Raw genomic sequence first — 23,672 nt, forward strand, 5'->3', positions numbered from 1 at the left:
AACTACAGTAAGTATTGGAGCTGAAAAGCAGCATCTCCTTCCCCCTCTGCACCGAATGCTCGACTTTGCACTCTGTTTACTAAGCACTTCTTTTATCACCACTGTGCATCAGCAGATGCTATAGTCCCTTCCTGTCTGTCATTAACCGGTAGTGACCCACAGAGGCCCAACTATTCCATCATTGCAAGCACGGACCCATAATGTCTGTTCTGTTGCATCACTGACCCTTAGAATCTTTCTTGTCCTATCTCTGATCAATATATTATGGGATGCAATTTCTAAGTCAGTTGCAGATTAGTTCTTGGTTGCAATGTCCACACAACGGGGTGACAGACAGAGGCTCTCCTTCCTTGATTGCTGAGAAGAGCAGTGCTTCTGGAGGCCAAGGTTGCCACACTAGGTGCTAACAAACACTTGCTGTCTCCTACAGGAAGATCGGTTACCTGCAGGACCTGGTGGCTGTAGGATCAAGGTGTTTGACAGAGCAAGGGTTAATGTGGGACTGCAAAACAATACTGTCCATGGTATGATGTTGAGAGTCACATGATAGTAGACTACCTGTGTAGTGGAAGGAGCTGCACTGGGACAGTTCCCATGCATGGCAGTGCCTCGGAAATTTACATAGTTACCGGTTACCAATAAACAGTTTATGTTTAACCATACAAACCTCCAGACCTCTCTGTGAAACACCAAACAGCCTTACAACAGTGGCCACACATTACCAGACATTGTTACCACTGCTCTCAAATCTTTGGATCCAGCTCTTTCCACGGCACCAAATTGAGAACCTCCCGGATGGCTGCACACATAAGGCAGATGATGAATGGGTTGTTTGCTAGGGTAGTCAAATTATGTCAACTTTTCCTCTAATTGCAAAAGTCAAAATGAGGGAGCACCTGGATTGGTATGTGTGTTGGTTTCCCATACATTCAAGATGTTGTTAACTGCATAGACAAGCCAATTCAGACACCACCAGATTAACTAGGAGTATTTGTAAATGGCAAGGGGATCAATCCATCAACATGCATCTGTGTGTATAATCATAAGGAAAGGTTCAGGCAGGTATGGAACAGGTTCTCTCTATCCTGGGGGAATCCAAGCTTTCTGACCTCTTTGCACTTGGAACAATCTGAAGGAAACAAACATGAGACACTCTTCAAACTTGCCCCATGATATCTGAAAGGAATCCCACCAATAAAGCCCAGTAACAATACGTCAGTTGCATGAGCAGCAGGCATGTCATTGGCATATTGAACATGTTCTTCAGCTGGCTGGAACATTCAGCAGCCAATGAAGATCTCCAGAATGGTTGTGCACTGCACACGGTTGTGCAGCAGTGAGGGCTACAGATGAAAGGAAGGAGGCGGAGAAGGAGAAAGAAAAAGGCAAAGAGAGAGCGAGCGCATGCGCAAGAAAGACAGAAAGAGAGAGAAAGAGAGAGGAGGAGGAGAACACCAGGCCAAATGCTGACATTGCTGCCCAGGGTGGCAGGGAAGTCTTAACAAGCTCGATGGTTCAGCTAGTGATTCACACTGGAAGAAAGTAATCATCACATCCCCCGGGTAACCACTACCAACACATCCCCCTCCTACCTCACACAATGCAGCCCGACCAGTCACTCAATGTTCATCCCTCCCTATTGATCCTGTCAATTCAGATATTCCTGTTCAGCAACAAACAACTGAAGAGGGTGAGTTACCGCTCAGCAACTAAGAATGGGCCACAAAGAATGGTGCAACTGAATATGTTTTATGCTCCATGATAACAAGAAGAAATGCAACAGAACATCTTTTCAAACATCCATGGGCATATCCTTGGTGAATCACAATTTGTTTTTATTCTTTCATGGGATGTGGGCATCACTGGCAAGGTCATCATTTGTTACTCATCCTTAATTGCCCTTGAGAGCAGTTAAGAGTCAACCACATCACTGTGGACCAGGAGTCACATGTAGGCCAGACCAGGTAAGGATAGCAGATTTCCTTCTCTAAAGGACATTAGTGAACCAGATGAGTTTTTACAACAATCGACAGTTTCGTGGTGACTAAGACTGAGACTAACTTTCCATTCTAAAATTATTCATTCATTAAATTTAGGATTTAAACCCATGTGCCCAGAGGATTAAGTATGGGTTACTGGTCCAGTGACATTACCAATAGGCTGCCATCTCCCTCCTTTCAATCTGCCTACAGCTCCTACGTGGTACCTGTAGCTTCAGCAGAGGTAGAGACAGGCTGCTCAGATCCCTACTGTGACTGCTGTGATGCTCTTGGTTGATGATCTCTTATGTTTGGGTCCCAGCACTGACTGGTACTGACCCATAGACCCCTCCAGTCCCAGGACTGGAGTATCTCTGGCCAAGTACACCATTTCACACATGTAGCCATTTTAAAATAAATAGCCCATCCTGAGCTGATTTGGAGAAGGTAATGGGTTCAAAGGTTAGAAAAGGGAAGGGGAAGTGTTAAATATAAAAATAATCAGAAAGGAAATCTAACCTTGGAAGAACCAAAAGTTCCCGGCTGAGTCCTCAAATCCTGCGTCGATGCGGTCAGGGATTCCCCACCAGTGCCGAGAGGCCTGCGCTGGGTAACCAGGCTGCAGGTGTTGGTCTCTCAATCTCCACACATATTTGGATTTAAAAAAGAAGAGCTCACCACGGATCATTGACACAGCATCAAAGTCAGTCTCACAGACATCTGGCTGCAAATGATGAATTGGTAATGGTTACACAAATCCAGGTAAACAGTTGTCACAAAGGCCCAGGAATTCCAAAGGGCTGCCACCTGTCTCCTGCCTGAGTCAGTCACTGCAGGAAACCCACACAACACACACTGCATCAAAATAGCAGGGGTTATTCCTCAATAATGACCAGAGAGAAAAGCCCAGCTCCTGAACTTCAATAGCGTTGTTATTGCTCGACCCCCACCATCATCATCCAGCCATATAAATATTTTGGCTACAAAAGCAGGTCAGAGGCTGAGAATCCTGTGGAGAGTAACTTGCCTCCTAACTCCCCAAAGCCTGTCCACCATCTACAAGGCACAAGTCAGGAGAGTGTTATAAATACTTTGGTCATGGCTCATGTTAATAATTTGAGGTAGTTTTTAGTTCTGGGAAGATTAAGGTTTAACTGTAGAAACTGGTATAAATGCAACTAAAGCAACTTGGAGTCTATTACACTTAAAAGGTCAGGGCTATGCTGAGCGAAGGTGAGCTAGAAAGACAAGGTCATAAAACAGCAGGCTTACTTCACTGGAGAATTGGAGGTGAGGTGTCTACACTGCTTGCAGCCTAGAGAGTTGTTTTGTTTGGAGAGTTAAAGCTACAATTAGTTTAAAAGCATTCAGTGAGCCCCAGAAGGCCACAACACCACGGAGGTAGGTGGATATTAAGAAGGTTCTAGGGTTTCAATTTATCTGTGTGTTTGCTGGGGAAGTGAGTGTTCTGCAGCAAGGCTGAAGTCCAGACTGAAAAGGTGCTGCTGTTAGCAGGCTCCAGGCAGCAAAAGTGTTGTTGTTAGATGGCCCTGTGTGGTTGGGGCTCAGGAGAAGTCCGGAAGAGCTGAGAAGGTGGCAGAAGGTCACTGGCTCCATTTTGGAAAGGTTTAGGACTCAGAGGAAGCCCTGGGAACCATTTATAGCTTGGTGTAGCTGGGAAGATTTGAGCTTGGTGAAACCCAGGGGAGTGCCAGCCCAGTAAAGCTAGCCGACTATTAAAAAGCTGAAATTGTGCCAGTAAATAGAGGCTGAAGTGCAGACTCAGAAACCCAGGGGAACGGAATCTCTGAAGATGAGATTAAAACCCTGGGATGTGTGCAATCATTGAGGCCATCTGAATTGGAGCAGTTTTTGAGGAAATTCAGGACCTAGATCTTCAAAAGTGAAAAGTTTGGAGTCCCTTGTGAGAGAGGCAGAGTTTCAATGAGATTGGTTGACTCAGTGTTTATTGACACTTGGGTGGGTTGCTGAGAAATCCGTCGGATCTGTCCTGGTCACATTTGCCACTTATTGTGCAGTGTGGTGTGTTTGACCAGAGTTTGCCTGTTAATTCACATGTACCTAATACTAACCCTGAGTCTTAGAGTATTGTAAATCATTTTATCTTTCTGACCATGTAAAGTTTATTTTTGTTTATTCAAAACCCATGGTATCTTGTGGCTTTATTCACTGAGCAAGTGTCTTGAATCTCAAACTTTGTCTACTTGAAACAAAACTTCATTGGTCCCTAGCCGGATCTTACCAAAAACTTGGGATTCTGATCTAGGATTATAACAAGTGTGATGGAATATTCTCCACTTGCCTGGATGAGTGCAGCTCTAATGGCACTCAAGAAACTTGACAGCATCCAGGACAAAGCAGCCCACGATTGGCACCCCATCCACCATCTTCAATATCTACTCCCTTCACCACCAACACACAGAAGCAGCAGTATGTACCATCTATAAGATGCACTGCAGGAACTCACCAAAGCTCCTTTTACAGCACCTTCCAAACACATAACCACTACCCTCTAGAAGGACAAGGACAGCAGATAGATGGGAACACCAACCCCTGCAAGTTCCCCTCCAAGCCACTCATTATTCTGACCTGTAAATTTATTATTCCTTCACCATCACTGGGTCAAAATCCAGGAATCCCACTCCCTAACAGCACTGTAGGTGTAGGTGTACCCACACCACATGGACTGCAGCGGTTCAAGAATGAGACTCACCATCGCCTTCTCAAGGGCAATTAGGGATGGGCAATAAATTAACTTAGTTTCATACCCTTACGCCCTCATCTCAATGAATTTCAGGCTTGGCACGATGCTGAACTCTTCTTCCGCCGCCTTCGTCTCCATGCTCACTTCCTAGGCAGAAGTCCTCTCCCCGTTCAATGGATCCTTTTACCCACCTCCAATATTCTCCCCCCACCTGGACCCCTCCCTCTGGATTCTTACCTGCTCTTGATCTTTTCATTGAGAACTGTTGGCGTGACATTAGTTGTCTAAATTTCTCTGCTCCTCTCACCCACTCTAACCTGTCTCTCTCTGAGCTTGATGCACTTCGTTCTCTCAGGTCCAACCCTGACATTGTCATCAAACCCGCTGACAAGGGTGGTGCTGTTGTTGTCTGGCGCACTGACCTCTACGTCGCAGAGCCTGAGCGTCAACTCGCAGACACTTCCTCCTACCTCCCCCTGGACCATGACCCCACCACTGAACATCACGCCATTATTTCCAGGACTGTTACTGACCTCATCTCCTCTGGAGATCTTCCTTCCACAGCTTCCAACCTGATAGTCTCCCAACCTCGGACGGCCCGCTTCTACCTCCTACCCAAAATCCACAAACAGGACTGTCCCGGCAGACTGATCGTGTCAACCTGTTCCTGCCCCATGGAACTCATTTCTTGCTATCTTGACTCAATTCTCTCTCTCCTTATCCAGTCCGTTCCCACCTACATCCCTGATTCCTCTAACACCCTACATCATATCAACAATTTCCAGTTCCCTGGCCCCAACCGCCTCCACTTCACCATGGACGTCCAATCCCTCTACAACTCCATCCCCCACTGGGGTGGTCTGATGGCTCTCCGCTTCTTCCTCGAACAGAGGCCCAAACAATCCCCATCCACCACTACTCTCCGTCTGGCTGAACTTGTTCTCACACTGAACAATTTCTCCTTAAACTCCTCTCACTTCCTCCAAATAAAAGGTGTGGCTATGGGTACCTGCATGGGCCCCAGCTATGCCTGTCTCTTTATGGGGGTATGTGGAACATTCCTTGTTCCAATCCTACGCAGGTCCCCTCCCACAACTCTTTCTCCGGTACATCAATGATTACTTCGGTGCTGCTTCATGCTCTCATCTGGACCTGAAAAAATTAATTAATTTTGCTTCCAATTTCCACCCCTCCATCATTTTCACATGGTCTGACACTTCCCTTCCCCTCCTTGACCTCTGTCTCAATTTCTGGTGATAGACTGTCCACCAATATCTATTACACGTCTACCGACTCCCACAGCTACCTCGACTACAGCTCCTCACACCCCGCTTCCTGTGAGGACTCCATCCCATTCTCTCAGTTGCATCTGTCCTGATGATGCCACTTTCCAAAACAGTTCCTCTGACATGTCCTCCTTCTTCTTTAACCGAGGTTTTCCACCCACGGTGGTTGACAAGGCCCTCAACCATGTCCAGCCCATCTCTCGCGCATCCGCCCTCACACCTTCTTCTCCCTCCCAGAAACATGATAGGGTCCCCCTTGTCCTCACTTATCACGCCACCAGCCTCCGCATTCAAAGGATCATCCTCCACCATTTCCGCCAACTCCAGCATGATGCCACCACCAAACACATCTTCCCCTTCACCCCCCCCGGCGGCATTCCACAGGGATCATTCCCTCCGTGACACCCTGGTCTACTCCTCCATCACCCCCTACACCTTAACCCCCTCCCACGGCACCTCCCCATGCAATCGCAGAAGGTGCAACACCTGCCCCTTTACTCCCCCTCTCCTCACCGTCCAAGGGCCCAAACACTCCTTTCAAGCGAAGCAGCATTTCATTTGCACTTCCCTCAATTTAGTCTACTGCATTCGTTGCTCCCAATGCGGTTTCCTCTACATTGCAGAGATCAAATGCAGACTGGGTGACTGCTTTGCAGAACACCTTTGGTCTGTCCGCAAGCATTACCCAGACCTTCCTGTCGCTTGCCATTTCAACACCCCACCCTGCTCTCATGCCCACATGTCCATCCTTGGCTTGCTGCAATGTTCCAGTGAAGCTCAATGCAAACTGGAGGAACAGCACCTCATCTTCCAATTAGGCACTTTACAGCCTTCCGGACTGAATATTGAGTTCAACAATTTTAGATCATGAACTCTCTCCTCCATCCCTACCCCCTTTCCGTTTCCCCTCACTTTTTTTTCCCAATAATTTATATAGATTTTTCTTTTCCCACTTCCTTCCATTATTTTTAAATGTATTTCCATCCATTGTTTTATCTCTACCTTTTAGCCTTTTTTGATTCCTTCACCCCACCCCACCCCCACTAGGGCTATTCTGTACCTTGCTTGTCCTGCTTTCTACCTTTAATTAGCACATTCCTTAGATAATATCATCACCTTCAATACCTCTTTGTCCTTTTGTCTGTGACATCTTTTGGTTATCTCTACCTATCACTGGCCCTCTATCCAGCTTTATTTGTCCCACCCACCCCCCCTCACCCTTAAACCAGCATATATTTCACCTCTCTTCTATTTTTACTTAGTTCTGTTGAAGGGTCATTCGGACTCGAAATGTTAACTGTGCTCCCCTCCGCAGATGCTGCTAGACCTGCTGAGTTTTTCCAGGTATTTTTGTTATGGGCGATAAATGCTGGCCCAGCCAGCGAGGCCCTCTTTATGAGAACAAAAAGAAAAGTTTTCTCTAATCCTCTTCCAAAGAGGAACTTAAACTGGGATGTCAGTTTAATGAGTGAAACTGAGTAGTAAAGACTCTTAGGCTGTTCCAAGGAATGAGCTCCTACAGCAAAACTAAAATTGAGCCCTCAGCCAATACTTACATGAAAATCAAATGGATAACGAACAGGAGCCAGAACTCTGGATGATTTTCTCTTCCTAGCTTCCAATCCAAGGGCAGTGAATCAAACACAATGCCCCATGTGAGACCAGTTATCTTAGAACTGATCAAGGATCAGAACTGGGTCTTCTCTGGTTAAGGCTGAGTAACTGGGATTTGCCCCACATTGTAACCTTTATACTGATATGGACCAATGTTAGAATTTGCCTCTTTCTTCTAACAGTGGCTAGTTAGTGTCAGTTGCAAGGAGTGCCCTGATATACCTGTGCCTTTGGAAGGAGCGCAAGTGACTCAAAGCCCACAAGCTCAACTGGAAACTGACCTCAGTAACTTCTAGATCAACAGATCAGTTGCAAGCTGGTCCTTCAGTCCCCAGGGCCTTTCCTCTATAACACTCCTGTACTGTCCTGTTTGTAGCTATTCCTACCAGGAGATCTGCTGTCATCGTTCATCTGTATTGCTCCATCCTCACCCATCCACAGTAGCTTATCTGCAACTGCTCTGTAATGCCTGTCATCCAGCTACACCTAGGCCATCCCCTCTTTCTGTTGCCCTCCACTTTGCCCTCTAGAAGAGATCACTGTTGCTTTTCAGCTCTGATCAAATGGCAAAATACTGATATTTTCTTATCTGGATGTCACTTGTTTAACCCAATCAAGCATTATTACATGGGAATTGATTCTGGTTTTGAGGTGTCAATGAAATGCTGGTTGCAATGAATTGTACAACAAGATGGACTGGCAGTAGATGCTCAATGAAGGGGAGTATCTGTGATGTGACTGACCAGTTGGTTAATGTGGCATCATTGTTGGCACAGCCATTAGCTTTAGGCAAAGACTGATCAATGACATTGCCTGACAGCATCTCCAATGTGATTAGTTATTTTAGGTTTGATTGGCTGGAGGACAATGAGCTGAAAATGTAACGGTTTTGCCTGATCCACTCGCCCCTCTATAGTGGGGAGATGGCTGGAACTACAGCAGAAATCTCTCCCTGGTGCTCAAACAGGGCTTCCAGTGAAATTCTCGCAGGACAGCAGGAACAGATCTGGCAAAATTCCCAGTGAAACAAGTACTGAAACTGTCCTGTTCATGGAGGCAAAGTTAAAGTTTGAACTCCATTTATTTAGTGGTCTCCCAGATAGTTATGATAATTAAAGGGTTTAATGGGGTAACTAGAAAGTAATTCCTTTGATGAGAGAGTCCAGAACAAAGGGAACAAACCTTAAAATTATAATGAAACTGTTCTGGAGTGAAATCCAAATACAAAAGTTAGTGAAATCTGGAACTCGCTCCCTCAAAGGTTTGTGGATCTTGGGGGACAACTGGAGCTTTCAGGACTGAGATCGATAGACCGCTCCCAATGTGGTCTCCTCTACATTGGAGAGACCAAACGGAGACTCGGTGACCACTTTGCGGAACACCTTCAGACTGTCCGCAAGCATAACCCAAGCCTCCCTGTCGCTTGCCATTTCAACACACCACCCTGCCCTCATGCCCACATGTCCATCCTTGGCCTGCTGCAATGTTCCAGTGAAGCTCAACGCAAGCTGGAGGAATAACACCTTATCTTCCGACTAGGCACTTTACAGCCTTCCGGACTTAACAATGAGTTCAACAACTTCAGATCATTAATTCTCTCCTACATCCCCACCCCGTTTCCGATCCCCCTTTTTCCAATAATTAAAAATTTTTAAAATATATTTTCTTTTCCCACTTATTTCCATTATTTTTAAGTTTATTTCCATCCATTGTTTTATCTCCACCTTTTAGCCTATTTTGATCCCTTCCCCCAAGCCCACCCCCACTAGGGCTTTCTGTCACTTGCTTGTCCTGCTTTCTACCCTTAATGTCACCATTAGCACATTCGTTAGCTAATATCACCACCGTCAACACCCTTGTCCTTTTGTCTTTGACATCTTTGGCAATCTCTTCTTTGCCTCCAACTATCACTGGCCCTCAATCCAACTCTACCTGTCCCAGCCCCCTCAACCAGCTTATATTTCACCTCATTTCTATATTTCCTTAGTTCTGATGAAGAGTCATATGGACTCGAAACGCTAACTGTATTCCTCTCCGCAGATGCGGTCAGACCTGCTGAGTTTTTCCAGCTATTTTTGTTTCAGATTTCCAGCATCCTCAGTATTTTGCTTTTATCAATAAATTTTTGTTGGTTAAGGATTTCAAAGGTTACAGAGAAAAGGAGGGCAAATGGAGCTGAGGTATAGATCAGCCATGACCTAACTGAATGGTGGACCATGCTGAAAAAGGGTTGAATGATTTCCTTCTGTTCCTATGGTTCTCTGTCTGTAAAGTTTCCATCACTGTACCTTGTTTCCATGACGATCAACCCTGGGCAGTTCATTGGTTTCCATGTCCCGGTCAAAGTGTTCAACTCCACTGTCACGAGAGGTGCCATATAAATACTGTATTCCTTGCTTGTCATCCTCAGCCAGGCCCAGTGGGTAGTGGGAAGTGTAATAAGGTGACATCAAAGATTTTGGGACTCTCGAGTGCTGCAGTCCAAGGGCGTGGCCAAACTCATGAGCTGCTACTTGAAGAAGGTCAGTACCTGTCCACAGAATAGAGGCCAGAAAGTCACCATGGACAGATGTCCAACACAACACAGGAACTTTTACAGCAATCTTTATCGCTGACTTTCCTGAAGGTCCAAGGAACCTTCTGATACTCAATATACCACAATACTCAACTTTCCCTCTCCGATACCCGATATCCAAATATCACTTTTCATGCTTGAGGCTGCAAGTGAATGTCAGTGGGTTATTCAACCAAAAAAGCCACACCTTCACACATCACACATGCACACTTTCTGACACACCCATGCATGCACACACACCCACGCGCGCGCACACATACCCACGCACATACCCACATGTGCGCAGAAACACACACACGCATACACACCCAAGCACACACTCACCTTTGCGCATATACTCACGCACATGCGCACACATCCACACGCCCACACCCTATTTCATACGAACAACCACACTCACTCTACAGTCCCTGCTCCCTCCTGCAGGTAAAAAAAATCAGGCCACAGCCCAACAGAATGACAGCTGCCCTGCTCTCATTATTTGCCTGGTTGCCAATTAAGAAAGATGAAATGAGACTTCTGTCCCTCAGGAATAGGAAGTCCAGCCTCATAGAACTACTGGCCAATTAGAGCTTGGCAGGCCTCCAGGGCTGCCAGTCCCACAGGGAGCGGAGGCCACTGCTGGCACAGCAGCCAGGCCAAGGTGTGGTGAGCTCTGCTGTATCCATCTCAGCAGGTGAATAAAGAGTCTTCCTGGGTGCCAAGCTGGCGTGCCACAGTGACAGGGTAGAGGGGAAAGGCAGAGTGGGAGGGGAACCTGAGGGTAGGGGCATTTACACCTTGGGGACTCAGCCTATTAAGGAGGGACCTCCCCCCGGGTGTTTGGCATGGACCTCTTCTGCTGCCAGTTTAATCCTAACAGAGCCATAATGAGGCCCTTGGGTGGGAATTAATTGTCCACTTAAGGACTCAAGTGGCCCACTTGCCTGGATGGGTAGGCAGCAGGTAGACCACCCGCTGGATTTTTACATGCTCCCCAGCCTTCAAGCCCACCCAGTAAGGCAGACAAAAACCCAGCTCCATTTTACAGATTCTGGTAAAGATTTCCCTGCAGGCTCTGTCAGTGACCAACAGTTGCAGCAAGTGATAACTCATGGGCTTGTTTCTATTAGGGCACGCGTGGTGAAGCTGCACTTCAGTGCAGACTCTTGCCTGGTGGGATATCCAAGCAGGGTCCTGGTTCTCTGACTTGTCCCTGCTGCCAGTAATATCCCAATCTGGAACCCTAGCTTCAAAATTTCACTCCTCATATTGGTTTCAATTCCCTGGCAGTACTTGGTCAAGATGGGTAGGGAGCCACATGACAAACAATGGGAGAAGATGGCTTGTTGGTGCTTCCAACTCTCTTGGCAGTTGGACTTTTATTTAAAATTATTAATGGAATGTGAACATTGCTGGCAATGCTAACATTTATTGCCAGGCCAGGATAGATTTATTGCCCTCCCCCACTCTCAGAGGAGGTCAGGATGACTATCATGATGCCTGATTCCAGTTGTGAGCTGACTTACCCTTATTGCTGTCAGTGGTCCACAGTTCGTCATAGTCAAAGTGAATATTTCCAGCCTGAGGGGTTTGAGGGTAAAAAGCATGTGCCAACACCCCTCCAGGGCCATCAAATGGTAAATTATCTCCATGCCAATACCTGCAAGGTGAAAAGGGAACAACCTGGCATTATTCGATTCAGATGCTGGCAAATTGCTTTTCAACAGGAAACAAAGTACACCAAGGAAAGCCGTCCCAGTTCAATTGTAACCATGAAAACACAACAATCTCTTTACAGTTCAGTTTTAACACTGGGACACCCCACCAAGGACAGCTCTGCCGAATCTTGTGGAGGTGACGGAGATCTTGACCACCAGCTACAGAGCTGGTGAAACCACCATGTTGCCTCTTTCAGGGAAGGCCTGAAGCATCTTGTGCCACTCAGGCACTTGGCAGATCAGCGGTGGGCCTTCCCCTGGGTTCAAGGACCCTGTGCAGAAGTCCTGCCCACTCTGAGCTGCTGGCCAATCAGAGGCTGGCAGCTCTTATGCTCAACAGTGCCATCAGGGTGATAGTGGCTGCTAATGATACTATGCCCACTTTTACAACTACCATTACCACTTCTTTTTGTTTTTGTTCCATGTTATCTTTGTCATTTAATCACCCCGTCCTCTATTCAATCCCTGACCTTCCCTTTTGCTCCTCCTGAATGCCCCCTTTTTCAACAACGTAAAACCCATCACATTTCTGCCTCTCTTCAGTTCCGAAGAGTCATATTGGACTTGAAACGTTAACTGTGTTTCTCTTTTTACAGTTGCAGCTAGACTTGCTAAGTTTTTCTAGCATTTTCTGTTATTTGAGAATTTATCTAGCTCAGCCTTAAAAATATTCAATGACCCAGCCTCCACTGCTCTCTGGGGAAGAGAATTCCACAGATTAACAACCCATTGAGAGAAAAAATTCTTCTCATCTCAGTCCAAAATGACAGATTCCTTATTTCTAAACTGTTGCTCCTAGTTCTAGTCTCTCCCACAAGCGGAAACATCCTCTCAGCATTCACCTGGTCAAGTCCCCTCAGGATCTTATATGTTTCAAATAAGATCACCTCTCATTTTTCTAAACTCCAATGGATACCAAACCTGTTTAACCTGTCCTCATTAAATAAGCTCTTCATCCCTGATATCAGTCAAGTGAACCTTCTCTGAATTGCTTCCAATGTAATTATGTCCTCTCTTCAGGTAGGAGACTAAAACTGGACACAGTACGGTGACTAGTGGAGTTCCGCAAGGGTCATTGTAGGGACCACAACTTTTCACTTTATACATTAATGATCTAGATGAAGGGCATTCTGGTTAAGTTTGCAGATGATACAAAGATAGGTGGAGGGACAGGTAATATTGAGGAGGCAGGGAGGCTGCAGAAGGATTTAGACAGGTTAGGAGAATGGGCAAAGAAGTGGCAGATGGAATACAACCTGGGGAAATGTGAGGTCACGCACTTTGGTAGAAAGAATAGAGGCATAGACTATTTTCTAAATGGGAAGAGAATTCAGAAATCTGGAGTGCAAAAGGACTTGGGAGTCCTGGTCCAGGATTCTCTTAAGGTTAACTTGCAGGTTGAGTCGGTAGTTAGGAAGGCAAATGCAATGTTGGCATTTATTTCGAGAGGACTAGAAAATAAAAGCAGAGATGTGCTGCTGAGGCTTTATAAGGCTCTGGTCAGACCACATTTAGAATACTGTGAGCAATTTTGGGCCCCGTATCTCAGGAAGGATGTGCTGGCCCTGGAGAGGGTCCAGAGGAGGTTCACAAGAACGATCCCAGGAATGAAAGGCTTAACATATGAGGAACGTTTGAGGACTCTGGGTCTATACCCGATGGAGTTTAGAAGGATGGGGGGGTGCGGGGGGGGAATCTGAATTAAACTTACAGAATACTGAAAGGCCTGGATAGAGTGGACATGGGGAAGATGTTTCCATTAGTAGGAGAGACTAGGACCCGAGGGCACAGCCTCAAAGTAAAGGGAAGACCTTTTAGAACAGAGATGAGGAGAAGCTTCTTTTACCAGAGAGTGATCAATCTATGGAATTCATTGCCACAGAAGGCTGAGGAGGCCAGGTCATTGAGTGTATTTAAGAACGTATTTATATTCAATTCCTTTTGCAATAAACAACAACATTCCATTTGCCTTCCTAATTACTTCACGTTCTTGGATACTAACTTTTTGTGATTCATATACCAGGATAGTCAAATCTCTCTATACCTCAGAGTTCTGTAATCTCTCTCTATTTAAATAATATACTGTTTTTCTATTCTTCCTGCCAAAGTAGACAAATGCACATTTCCCACATTATACACCATCTGCCAAATTTTTGCCCACCCTTCCTCAAATGGACTGGCTGAAAGGGCAGTTCAAACATTCAAGGCAGGCATGAAGAAGTTAACTGGAGATTCCTTAGCAGCCAAGCTAGTATGCTTTCTTTTTCATTATAGGACCACCCCTCAGACAACAACAGGTGTCACACCTGAGGGATTATTGATGAAACGCTGTCTCAGGATGAGACTGATCTTAATTATGCCAAATTTAGTTGGGGGGGGGATGGAAAGGAGTCAGGAAGTCAGAAAACTAGACATGACTGACATAGTAGTGAGAGGAACTTTACCACCTCCATGACGAACTTTGGAGAAGGACCAAAGTGGTTACCGGGTGAAATAAGTGCAATGACTGGATTTCTATCTTACCACATGGAGGTGGAAGGCCGAGTTATACGGAGACATGTGGATCATCTAAGGGAGAGAGAAACAATGCACCAAGAAATGATTCCACCAGTGTTCACGACTTGGTCAGCGTTTCCTATTGAGAGAACTCAACCCAGTACAGACATATCTGTTCCGGTAAGAGTGGAGGATACAGATCTGCAGGAGCCCACCAAAGCACCTGATGCTCAGGCAACTCTGGAAAAGGAGGTTCCTGACAAGACACCTGAAGTTGTAGAGCTGAGACGTTCTGCACACAAAGAAAGCCCCAGAAAGACTGAATTTGTAAATTACTTATCAGTGTAAATATTTCGCTATTTTGAGAAAATTATAATTGTAAATATAAATGTATTTCTGAATAAAGGGGGAGGGATGTAGTAATTATGGTCTCATCTGATGTGTAATATACTTTTAAGAAGAATGTTATAAAGGAAGATCACAAGATCTTAGTATCCAATAGTAGAGTAGCGTGGGCTACCTCAGAAGTTAGTAGTCAGTCGTATGGAGATAGAGTTTGAAGTGCAAGCACATGTTTGGTTGCTGCTGAGTACCCTTGTAAATAAACCAAGAGCTTCCACCTAAGGATTCTCTGCTGATCAATAGTACCTACTCGGCCACCACTCACAACAAGCGTGTTATAAGGATTCATAGGATCCAAAAAACTGGCGATGAGGATTCAACATAATCTCTCTATCCCAAAATCTTGCTTTTTTAAACTCTCTCTCCAGTTAGAGTACTTGGCCATTATCCCTACTCTTGGTTTCCTGCAGCTCAGCCAATTTCCTGACCAGGTTAATAATTTGCCTTCAATTCAGGAGCTTTCAACTTTAATGAAGAAATTTATCAAATGCCTTCTGGAAGTCCACATAACTAACATCCGTATACATAACATCCCTGTCACCTCTTCAAAAAATTGAATCAGATTCTTCAGCATGACCTACCCTGCCTAATGTGACTTGGTATCAAATATTGTTCGATAACACTCCTGTGAAACAGCTGGTTATCTTTTACTATTTCAAAGGTGCTTCATGTGCGTTAAAAAAAAAGTTGTGGTTTCTCTGTAGCGACCCTATTTCCTCTGGTCAGAGAGTCCAAAACATGAGGACATAACCTTAAAATGAGTACAAGAGTTTTCATTGCTGATGTTAGGGTACATGTTTCACACAAAGGGTAGTGGAATTTTGGAATTCTCTCTCCGAAAGGCTGTGGATGCTGGGAGTAATTTGGAATTCTCAGGATTGACACTGGTAGATTTCACTAAGAGTAAGGGAGATGGACCTAAAGTGGGTGGGTAAATGGAGCAGAGGTACATATCAGCCATGTAACCGAACAGTAAAGCAAGGCTGAATGTCCTCCTCTGGGTCCTAACAGCTGAGTGGAGATGTGGGGAGTCTCTTTGAGGGGGAAGGGTTAGGCATTGTGCTGAAGCAGATGTCCCCACAGATGGTGATACTACGTAGCTCAACCTCCAGTAGATCACAGGAGCCTGCTGCATGACAGGATGCCATTAGATGAGCTAATGAGGACAAAACGTACTGGTATCAGGGGAAGGGGAGTCTGCTCCTCACTCTATTGCACTTTCTTGTGGGACCCACCTGGCATAATCCTAAATTGGGAGATGCAATCTCTCTGCAAGGTCCCATTCTAAGCTCTGTATGGAACCTTTGGCAATTAGCACATACTTTTTGATTGTGCTGCTAACATCAATTTATACAGAAAATACAACATAGGCCATTTAGCTGAATTAACCTGTGCTAGTGTTATCTTTGGGGAAGTCTTAATCCCATGTTTGCTGCAAGCATAGCTTGGTGAGGAATTGTTCACTCAGTGGGACGTTTCCTCTGGGGAATATTTTATACTATTGAAAGCACTGAAAATTCCAATGTATAGTGAAGGGATGTGAAATCATAGGGTCATGGTGGACCTTAATGGCAGTCAGCAATCGTGAGGAAACAAGAGGGAATGTTATTAAAATGTGTGAGTGAGGGTTCGACAGGAGTTATAAGATCCCAATATAATTTCCAGGTAACATTGGGTGGAGTGTGCTTCCTCCTTTAAATGCACATTGCAAGTGTGAATCCACACACCAATGCCTGGATTTCCCCTCTGCTTTATCCCAGTTGGATTGCTGCCTCCTAGCATTGCTCAGTTGCTGAATGAAAGTTTGGGACGACAGCCTCTCATCTTACATTGGTTCTGAGTCCAGGTTAAGAGCGATCATTGATTGAGGAGGAATGTTGGCTCTGTGCTAATGCATCCAGATTATGATGAGGGCTGTTGATCAGAGGGCTATCTCTCCCCACCCCAGTAACACTTACCGTGTAAACTCAATGATAATATCTGCTCTGGTGTCCTGCACCTCTGTAAATGTTAAGGAAGTCACGTCACTCCACACTCTCACTGCTTCAGCAATAGTGTGTCTTACTTTCTCTTGGCTCATTTGCCAAGGAAATCGCACAATTCTAGAAGAAGAAGAAAAAAGAGATTATTTTTCGCACGAGAGGTTCAGTCAGACATGTGGTAATCTTGCTGCTTTATTTATCTCCACATGACCGGTGAACATTCACAAGCCTCCCAGGTCCATTTGATGGAATTTTAACCCAGAACAATTGTGCATTTACGTCAGTTAAGGGTTGGGGGGGAATTAAGTTCACCAAAATAGTATCTCTGGCAGCCCACTTTAACTCAGACCCATTCAGCTGATTATGCATAACCCTTACAGGAGAGGACGGTTAGTAATTTATATACTATATAATCATTAACATGCCGCTCAAAACAGCAAACAGAGACTACAGAGAACACTGATCCACAGATTTCCTGAATTTCCCGAAACTTGCCATTGAATCTAAGGCATGAACAGAATGGCAATTGTCAGGCAAATACAGCAATAAGTACTCAGTGTTCACAGTTGAGAACTCAATGTCTGCAATGAAGCAGCCTCACGCTGTAGCAAGCTCGAAAAGTTTTCCTTTCCTCATCTCCAGAATGTTCTTTGTTCTTTTGTCTACCAGATTCATTCCTCACTCAGGTATTGAATGCTTCTCCTATCATCACAGCAGCAGTGAATGATACAGCTGCAAAATTCTTCATAGGAGCCCAAAGTGCTTCACCTTGTCAAGCCAGTGTGCAATGCAGAAGAAGCTGAGGGGGAGAATTTCAATCCGTTTTCTTTTCAAGGGGCTGTGCTTGTTCGAATCCTAGAGGGTTCTCTCTTCAATCAGTTATTCCTTGATTGGTCTTCAGTAACTTTACATTCAGATCGTCATAAGAGTCACAGGCCAGGAGCCAGCTGTTGTGAAAAGTTGTATCCGACTCCACCAAGGAGTTTTTGCCTTCCAAGTAGATGCTAAGGGAACACATACATCCTCCAGAGATTGTGAGAAGAGTGAACTTGAGGGAGATGGAGAATAAAAGGTTAACTCTAATGATAGCTACTGAGCATGCGCGTAAGGAGCTATGTCACAGTGATGTCACTCACTGAGAGATGGTGACTGAGAAGCATTTTACAGAGTAGCTCCAGCTAGGTCTTGAATTTACTTAACCTTTGTAAATAGTTAGTACTGTTTTGAACAAAAACCATTGCCTCCAGCAAAATCTCTTCTAGAAGCCAACGAATCCTGAGATAAACCCACACTAACAGACGGACAGCTTTCCTCCCTCCCTCCCTCAGACAGCCCTGGCCCAATGCCTTTTACCTACTGCAACTCGATATTAGTCATGGCCTGTTGCAGATCAATGCTCCTCAAAAGGTACACTACTGCTACAACACTGGCATCTATCCAGTAATGTGGAAAATTGCCCAGGTTGTCACAAAAAGCAAGACAAATCTAACCCAGCCAATTACTGCCCCATCAATCTACTCTCAGTCTTCAGCAAAGTGATGGAAGGGGTCATTGACAGTGCTATCAAGCAGCACTGACACAGCAGTAACCTGCTCACTGATGCTCAGTTTGGGTTCTGCTGTTCAGCTCCTGACCCAACTACACCTTGGTCCAAACTTGGACAAAAGAGCTGAGCTCCAGAGATGAAGCGAACATACGAAATAGGAACAGGAGTAGACCATTCAGCCCCTCGAGCCTGCTCCACCATTCAATAAGATCATGGTTGATCTGCTTGTGTTTCGGTTTCCACATTCCCATCTAACCCCAATAACCTTTGATTCCCTTGCCTAACAAGAATCTATCTACCTCTGCCTTAAAAATATTCAATGACCCCGCCTCCACCGCCTTCTGAGGTAGAGAATTCCAAAGTCGCACAACCCTCAGAGAAAAAATTTCTCCTCATCTCTGTCCTAAAAGGGCGGCCCCTAATTTTAAAACAGTGCCCCCTAGTTCTGGACTCACCTACAAGAGGAAACACCCTTTAGACTTTCACCTTGTCAAGGCCATTCAAGGTCTTGTATACTTCAATCAAATTACCCTGCGCTCTTCTAAACTCTAGTGGAAACAAGCCCAAACTGTCCAACCTTTCCTCATAAGACAACCCACTCATTCCAAGTATCAATCTAATAAACCTCCTTTGAACCACCCCCAATGCATTTACATCCTTCCTTAAATAAGGAGACCAAAACTGCACAGAGTATTCGAGGTGCAGTCTCACCAATGCCCTGTATAACTGAAGCATAATATCCTTAGTTTTATGTTCAATCCCTCTCGTAATAAAGGATAGCATTCCATTAGCCTTAATTGCTTGCTATACCTGCATACTAACTTTTTGTGACTCATGTACTAGAACACCTAGATCTCTCTGCACATCAGAATTATGCAGCCGTTATCCATTTAAGTAATACTTTGCTTTTTTGTTCTTCCTGCCAAAGTGAACAACTCCACATTTTCCCACATTAAACTCCATCTGCCAGATCCGCTCACTCAACCTATCTATATCCATCTGCAACCTCCTCATGTCCTCTTCACAACACTTCCCTATCTATCTTTGTGTCACCTGCAACTTTAGCTACCACGTCTTCACTCCCCTCATCTAAGTCATTGATGTAAATCGTAAAAAGTTGAGGCCCCAGTATAGACACCTGTGGAACGCAACTCATCACATCCTGCCAATCAGAAAAAGACCCATTTATGCACACTCTCTGCTTCCAGGCTGTCAACCTTCTATCCATGCTAATATGTTACCCACTACACCATGTGCTTTAATTTTCCATAATAATCTTTGAAGTGGCACCTTATCGAATGTCTTCTGGAAATCCAAATACAGTATGTCTACAGGCTCCCCTTTATCCACTGCGCATGTTACTCCTTCAAAAGACTCCAATAAATTGGTTAAACATGATTTTCCTTTCACAAAACTATGCCTACTCTTCCTAAATGCCTTGAGCTCTTCTATGTGCCCAGCTATAACCTCCTATATGATTGATTCTAATAACTTCCCCATGACAGGCGTCAAGCTAACTGGCCTATAGTTTCCTGTTTTCTGCCTCCTTCCCTTCTTGAATAGAAGGGTTATATTTGCTACTTTCCAATCTGATGGAACCTTCCCAAAATCTAGCGAATTTTGGAAAATTAACACCAGCGCATCGACTACCTCATTAGCCACCTCTTTAAAGACCCTAGGGTGTAGTCCATCGGGACCCGGAGACTTGCCAGCCCGCAGCTCCATCAATTTGCTCAGTACCATTGCCCTAATGATTTCAATTCCACCAAGTTCCTTTCTCCCATTCACCTCCTGATTTGTATCTATTACTGGAATGTTTTTTGTATCCGCTATAGTGAACACAAAAGCAAAATATTTGTTCATTTCTTCTGCCATTTCCTTATTATCTACTATTAACTCCCCACTGTCATTCTCTAGAGGACCAATACTCACTGTACTTACTCTTTTCCTTTTTAAGTACCTGTCGAAAATTTTACATTTCCGGCTAGCTTCCTCTCATACTTTAATTTCTTTCTCCTGATGAACCTTTCAGTCATTCTCTGCCATTCTCTATATTCTGTTCAGTTATCTGTCCTGCCACTCATCTTTGTGGAGATGTATGTCTTAATCCTTTCCATAACATCTCTAACTAACCACGGATGGTGGGTTCTTCTCTTAGATTTTTTCTTTATAGTGGGAATGTACTTATTCTGAATACGCTGAAATATCCCATTAAATGTCTGCCACTGCTATCGAGCTATCCTCTAGTCTAGTTTCCCAGATCACTTCAGTTAGCTCAGTTTTCATCCCCACAAAATTGTCCTCATTTAAGTTACTAGCCTTAGGCCCAGTCCTCTCCCTTTCAAACTGGATGTAAAATTCAATCTTATTGAGGTCACTGCTACCGAGGGGTGCCTTTACTCGAGGTCATTAATTAATCCTGTCATATTACACAATACCAAATCTATTATAACCTGCTCTCTGGTTGGTTCCAGAACATGCTGCTCTGAGAAACTATCTTGAAAGCATTCTAAGAACTCCTCACACAGGCTACTACTGCCAATCTGATTTTTCAGTTTGTGTGTACGTTAAAATCACCCATGATTATTGCCGTCCCTTTATCACAAGGACACAACATTTTCTCTTGAATACTTTGTCCTACACTGTGGCTACTGTTATGGGACCTGTAGACCACTCCCATTAATGACTTTTTTCCCCTTCTAATCCTCATCTCCAACCAAACCAATCCTACATCCTGATCTCCTGAACCAAGGTAATCTCTAACGATTGCACCAGTGTCCTCTTTGATTATCAGTGCTGTCTCTCCACCTTTACCTAACTTCCTATTCTTCTTGAATGTCATGTACCCTTCAATATTAAGGATCCAATCATCGTCATCCTGCAGCTATGTCTCCTTAATTGCTATCAGATCATATCTATTTACTTCAATGTGAGCCATCAGTTCATTTACTTTGTTATGAATGCTACGTGCATTCAGATAGAGAGCCTTCAGTTTTGTCTTTTTGATACCTTCATATTAGCACAATAGAGAGGGATGACCCAAGTTCAGGAAACCAGGATGTGGAAACGGTTTGGGTAGAGATGAGAAATGATAAAGACAAGAAGTCACTTGTGGGAGTCATGTACAGGCCCCCTAACAGTAACCTCATGCTATAATGGAGCATAATGGGAGCTTGTCGGAAAGACACGGTGATAATAATGAGATTTTAATCTACATATAGACTGGAAAAGGCAGATGGGCAAAGGTAGCTAAGATGGAGGAGCTCACGGAATGTTTTTGGGATAGTTTCTTAGAACAGTACGTCCTGGAGCCAACCAGAGAGCAGGCCATACCACACCTGGTATTGGGCAACAAGATAGGGTTAATTAATGATCTCATAGTGAAGGCACCTCTAGGAAGCAGTGACCATAATATGCTTGAATTTTACATTCAGTTTGAAGGAAAGAGAGAGAGATTATGGGCAGAATTTTATGGCTGACATGCGGGTAGCGGAGCCCGCACATCAGTGCTTAAAATGGTGCGCGCTGACATCGGGGAGCGCCCCGACATCAGTGCGCGGCATCGCGATACTTAGCTGGGCAGGTGTGCTATGAAGCACGACACGCGCCCGCCATTAAAGGCCTTTAACTCGGCAATTGACGCCGATTTTGAGGAGCCCGTGTGATCTTCGCCTCGGCGCATGGGCCTAACGGGCAGGCGGGTAACTGATTTTTTAACAAACCTCATCCACGGGCGGGATATGAGAGCTCAGAGGGTTTGTTAATGTTTTATCTGAAGTATTTATTGCAGAAAGTGTTTTAAACTTGCCTGTGTGATTGTTAGCATTTCAGATCGATTTCCAATAGCTTTCTCTGTACTTTGAAGCTTCAGCTCAGCAGTCTGCAGACAGTAATCTTTATTGGGCCTGCAGCTTTCCAGAGGCCTCCATTTAGCCTGGGTATGGGTTCTGACATCTCCACTGGAGGCAGCTCCTCTGAGGAGGGAGGGATAGAATAAGGAGGGGGCCAGGAGTGGACAATCAGCCTCCAGGGGAGCCACCTTTGGGAGGCCAGGCGCAGGCACAAGGGGCACAGGGCCAAGAGGTTGTCCAAGGTGGAAAGGCCGCAGAAGACGCCAATATCCTGCTGCCAGGGTATACAGGCGGCAAAGAAGCTACCTCAATATGACTGAGGTGCAGTGCCGAAGGAGGCTCCGACTGTCAAGGGGGACAGTGAACTATATCTGTCAGATGATTGGCCCTGAGATCTCCCCTGTGTGGGTGGACACCCCATGCCAGCGGCTCTGAAGGTCACAGTTTCCCTCCACTTTTATGCATCTGGCTCCTTCCAGGGCTCAGTGGGTGATCTTTCCAGTATCTCCCAATCCACACTTGTGTCAAGCAGGTTACAGATGCTCTGTTCAGACGGGCCTTCATCCACTTCCACTACGACCAGGCAAGTCAGGTACAGCGAGCCAGAGGCTTCGCGGCCAATGCTAGCTTCCCCCGTGTCCAGGGTGCTATAGACGCACACATGTGGCCATCAAGGCGCCAGCAGGTGAGCCCGGTGCCTTCGTCAACAGGATGAGCTTCCACTCCATGAACGTACAGACTCTGCAAGTTTGTGCAAGGTACCCAGGCAGCTCCCACAACGCCTACATCCTCAGACATTCCCAGGTGCCAGGGTCTTCAGTGCTCCGGCTCGGCTGGTGGGTGACAAGGGCTATACCCTCAGAAGGTGGCTCATGTCGCCTCTCCACCATCCAAGAACAGAAGCTGAAGAGTGCTGCAATAGGAGCCACGGCACCACAAGGGCTGTGGTGGAGAGAGCCATCGGTCTTCTCAAGATGCGCTTCCGTTGCCTGGACCGCTCAGGGGGTGCACTCCAGTACCCCCAAGATCATGTCTCTGTGATAGTGGTAGCATACTGCGCTCTGCACAATCTTGCACTGGAAAGGCGGGGGGGATGCAGTTGACGATGAAGACTTTGACGCCCTGGATGAGGCTGCACATGATGAATCCCGCTACTACACCAAGAAGGGAGGGACAGCTGGGACACTTTAATCCAATGAACCTTCAGCTAGCTCCACACACATGGATCTGCAGGACAAGCATTGCCTGGCGCTTCCACACATGGTACTTAGGTGCTACATCTTCCACCTCATCAGCTGCAACAAAAGGCTTAGTACAGAAACATCAATGTCCAGTCAATACTCATGATATGTCTGTGAAACATACAAATGCAGCACAAAGGAAACACCCTCAGCCATGGTCAGAAAAGTGGACTTTATTGCCACCAAAATAAACAACAAACGTCACTCTGATGCACATAATGAAATATTCCCTAATCTATGGCCAACACAAAATCACCAGAGACAAACCCGTGGAG

At 45.4% G+C, this 23,672-nt stretch overlaps 1 protein-coding gene across 4 annotated transcripts in view; it reads right to left on the minus strand.

Moving 5' to 3' along the window:
• The window catches only part of LOC121285458 (stromelysin-3-like), a 112,840-nt gene that overhangs the window by 26,001 nt on the left and 63,167 nt on the right, over window positions 1–23,672 (minus strand). For all 4 annotated transcript variants that reach the window (XM_041201897.1, XM_041201896.1, XM_041201899.1 and 1 more), the window contains exons 3-6: window positions 16,736–16,879; window positions 11,688–11,821; window positions 9,893–10,134; window positions 2,499–2,703 (exon numbers count right to left, since the gene is read on the minus strand). In XM_041201897.1, coding sequence (XP_041057831.1) covers window positions 2,499–2,703; window positions 9,893–10,134; window positions 11,688–11,821; window positions 16,736–16,879 — 725 coding nt within the window. The remainder of the gene's footprint in view (window positions 1–2,498; window positions 2,704–9,892; window positions 10,135–11,687; window positions 11,822–16,735; window positions 16,880–23,672) is intronic.

This window comes from Carcharodon carcharias, chromosome 13 (genome assembly GCF_017639515.1).
Source record: "Carcharodon carcharias isolate sCarCar2 chromosome 13, sCarCar2.pri, whole genome shotgun sequence".
In the NCBI taxonomy this organism is placed as follows: Eukaryota; Metazoa; Chordata; class Chondrichthyes; order Lamniformes; family Lamnidae; genus Carcharodon; species Carcharodon carcharias.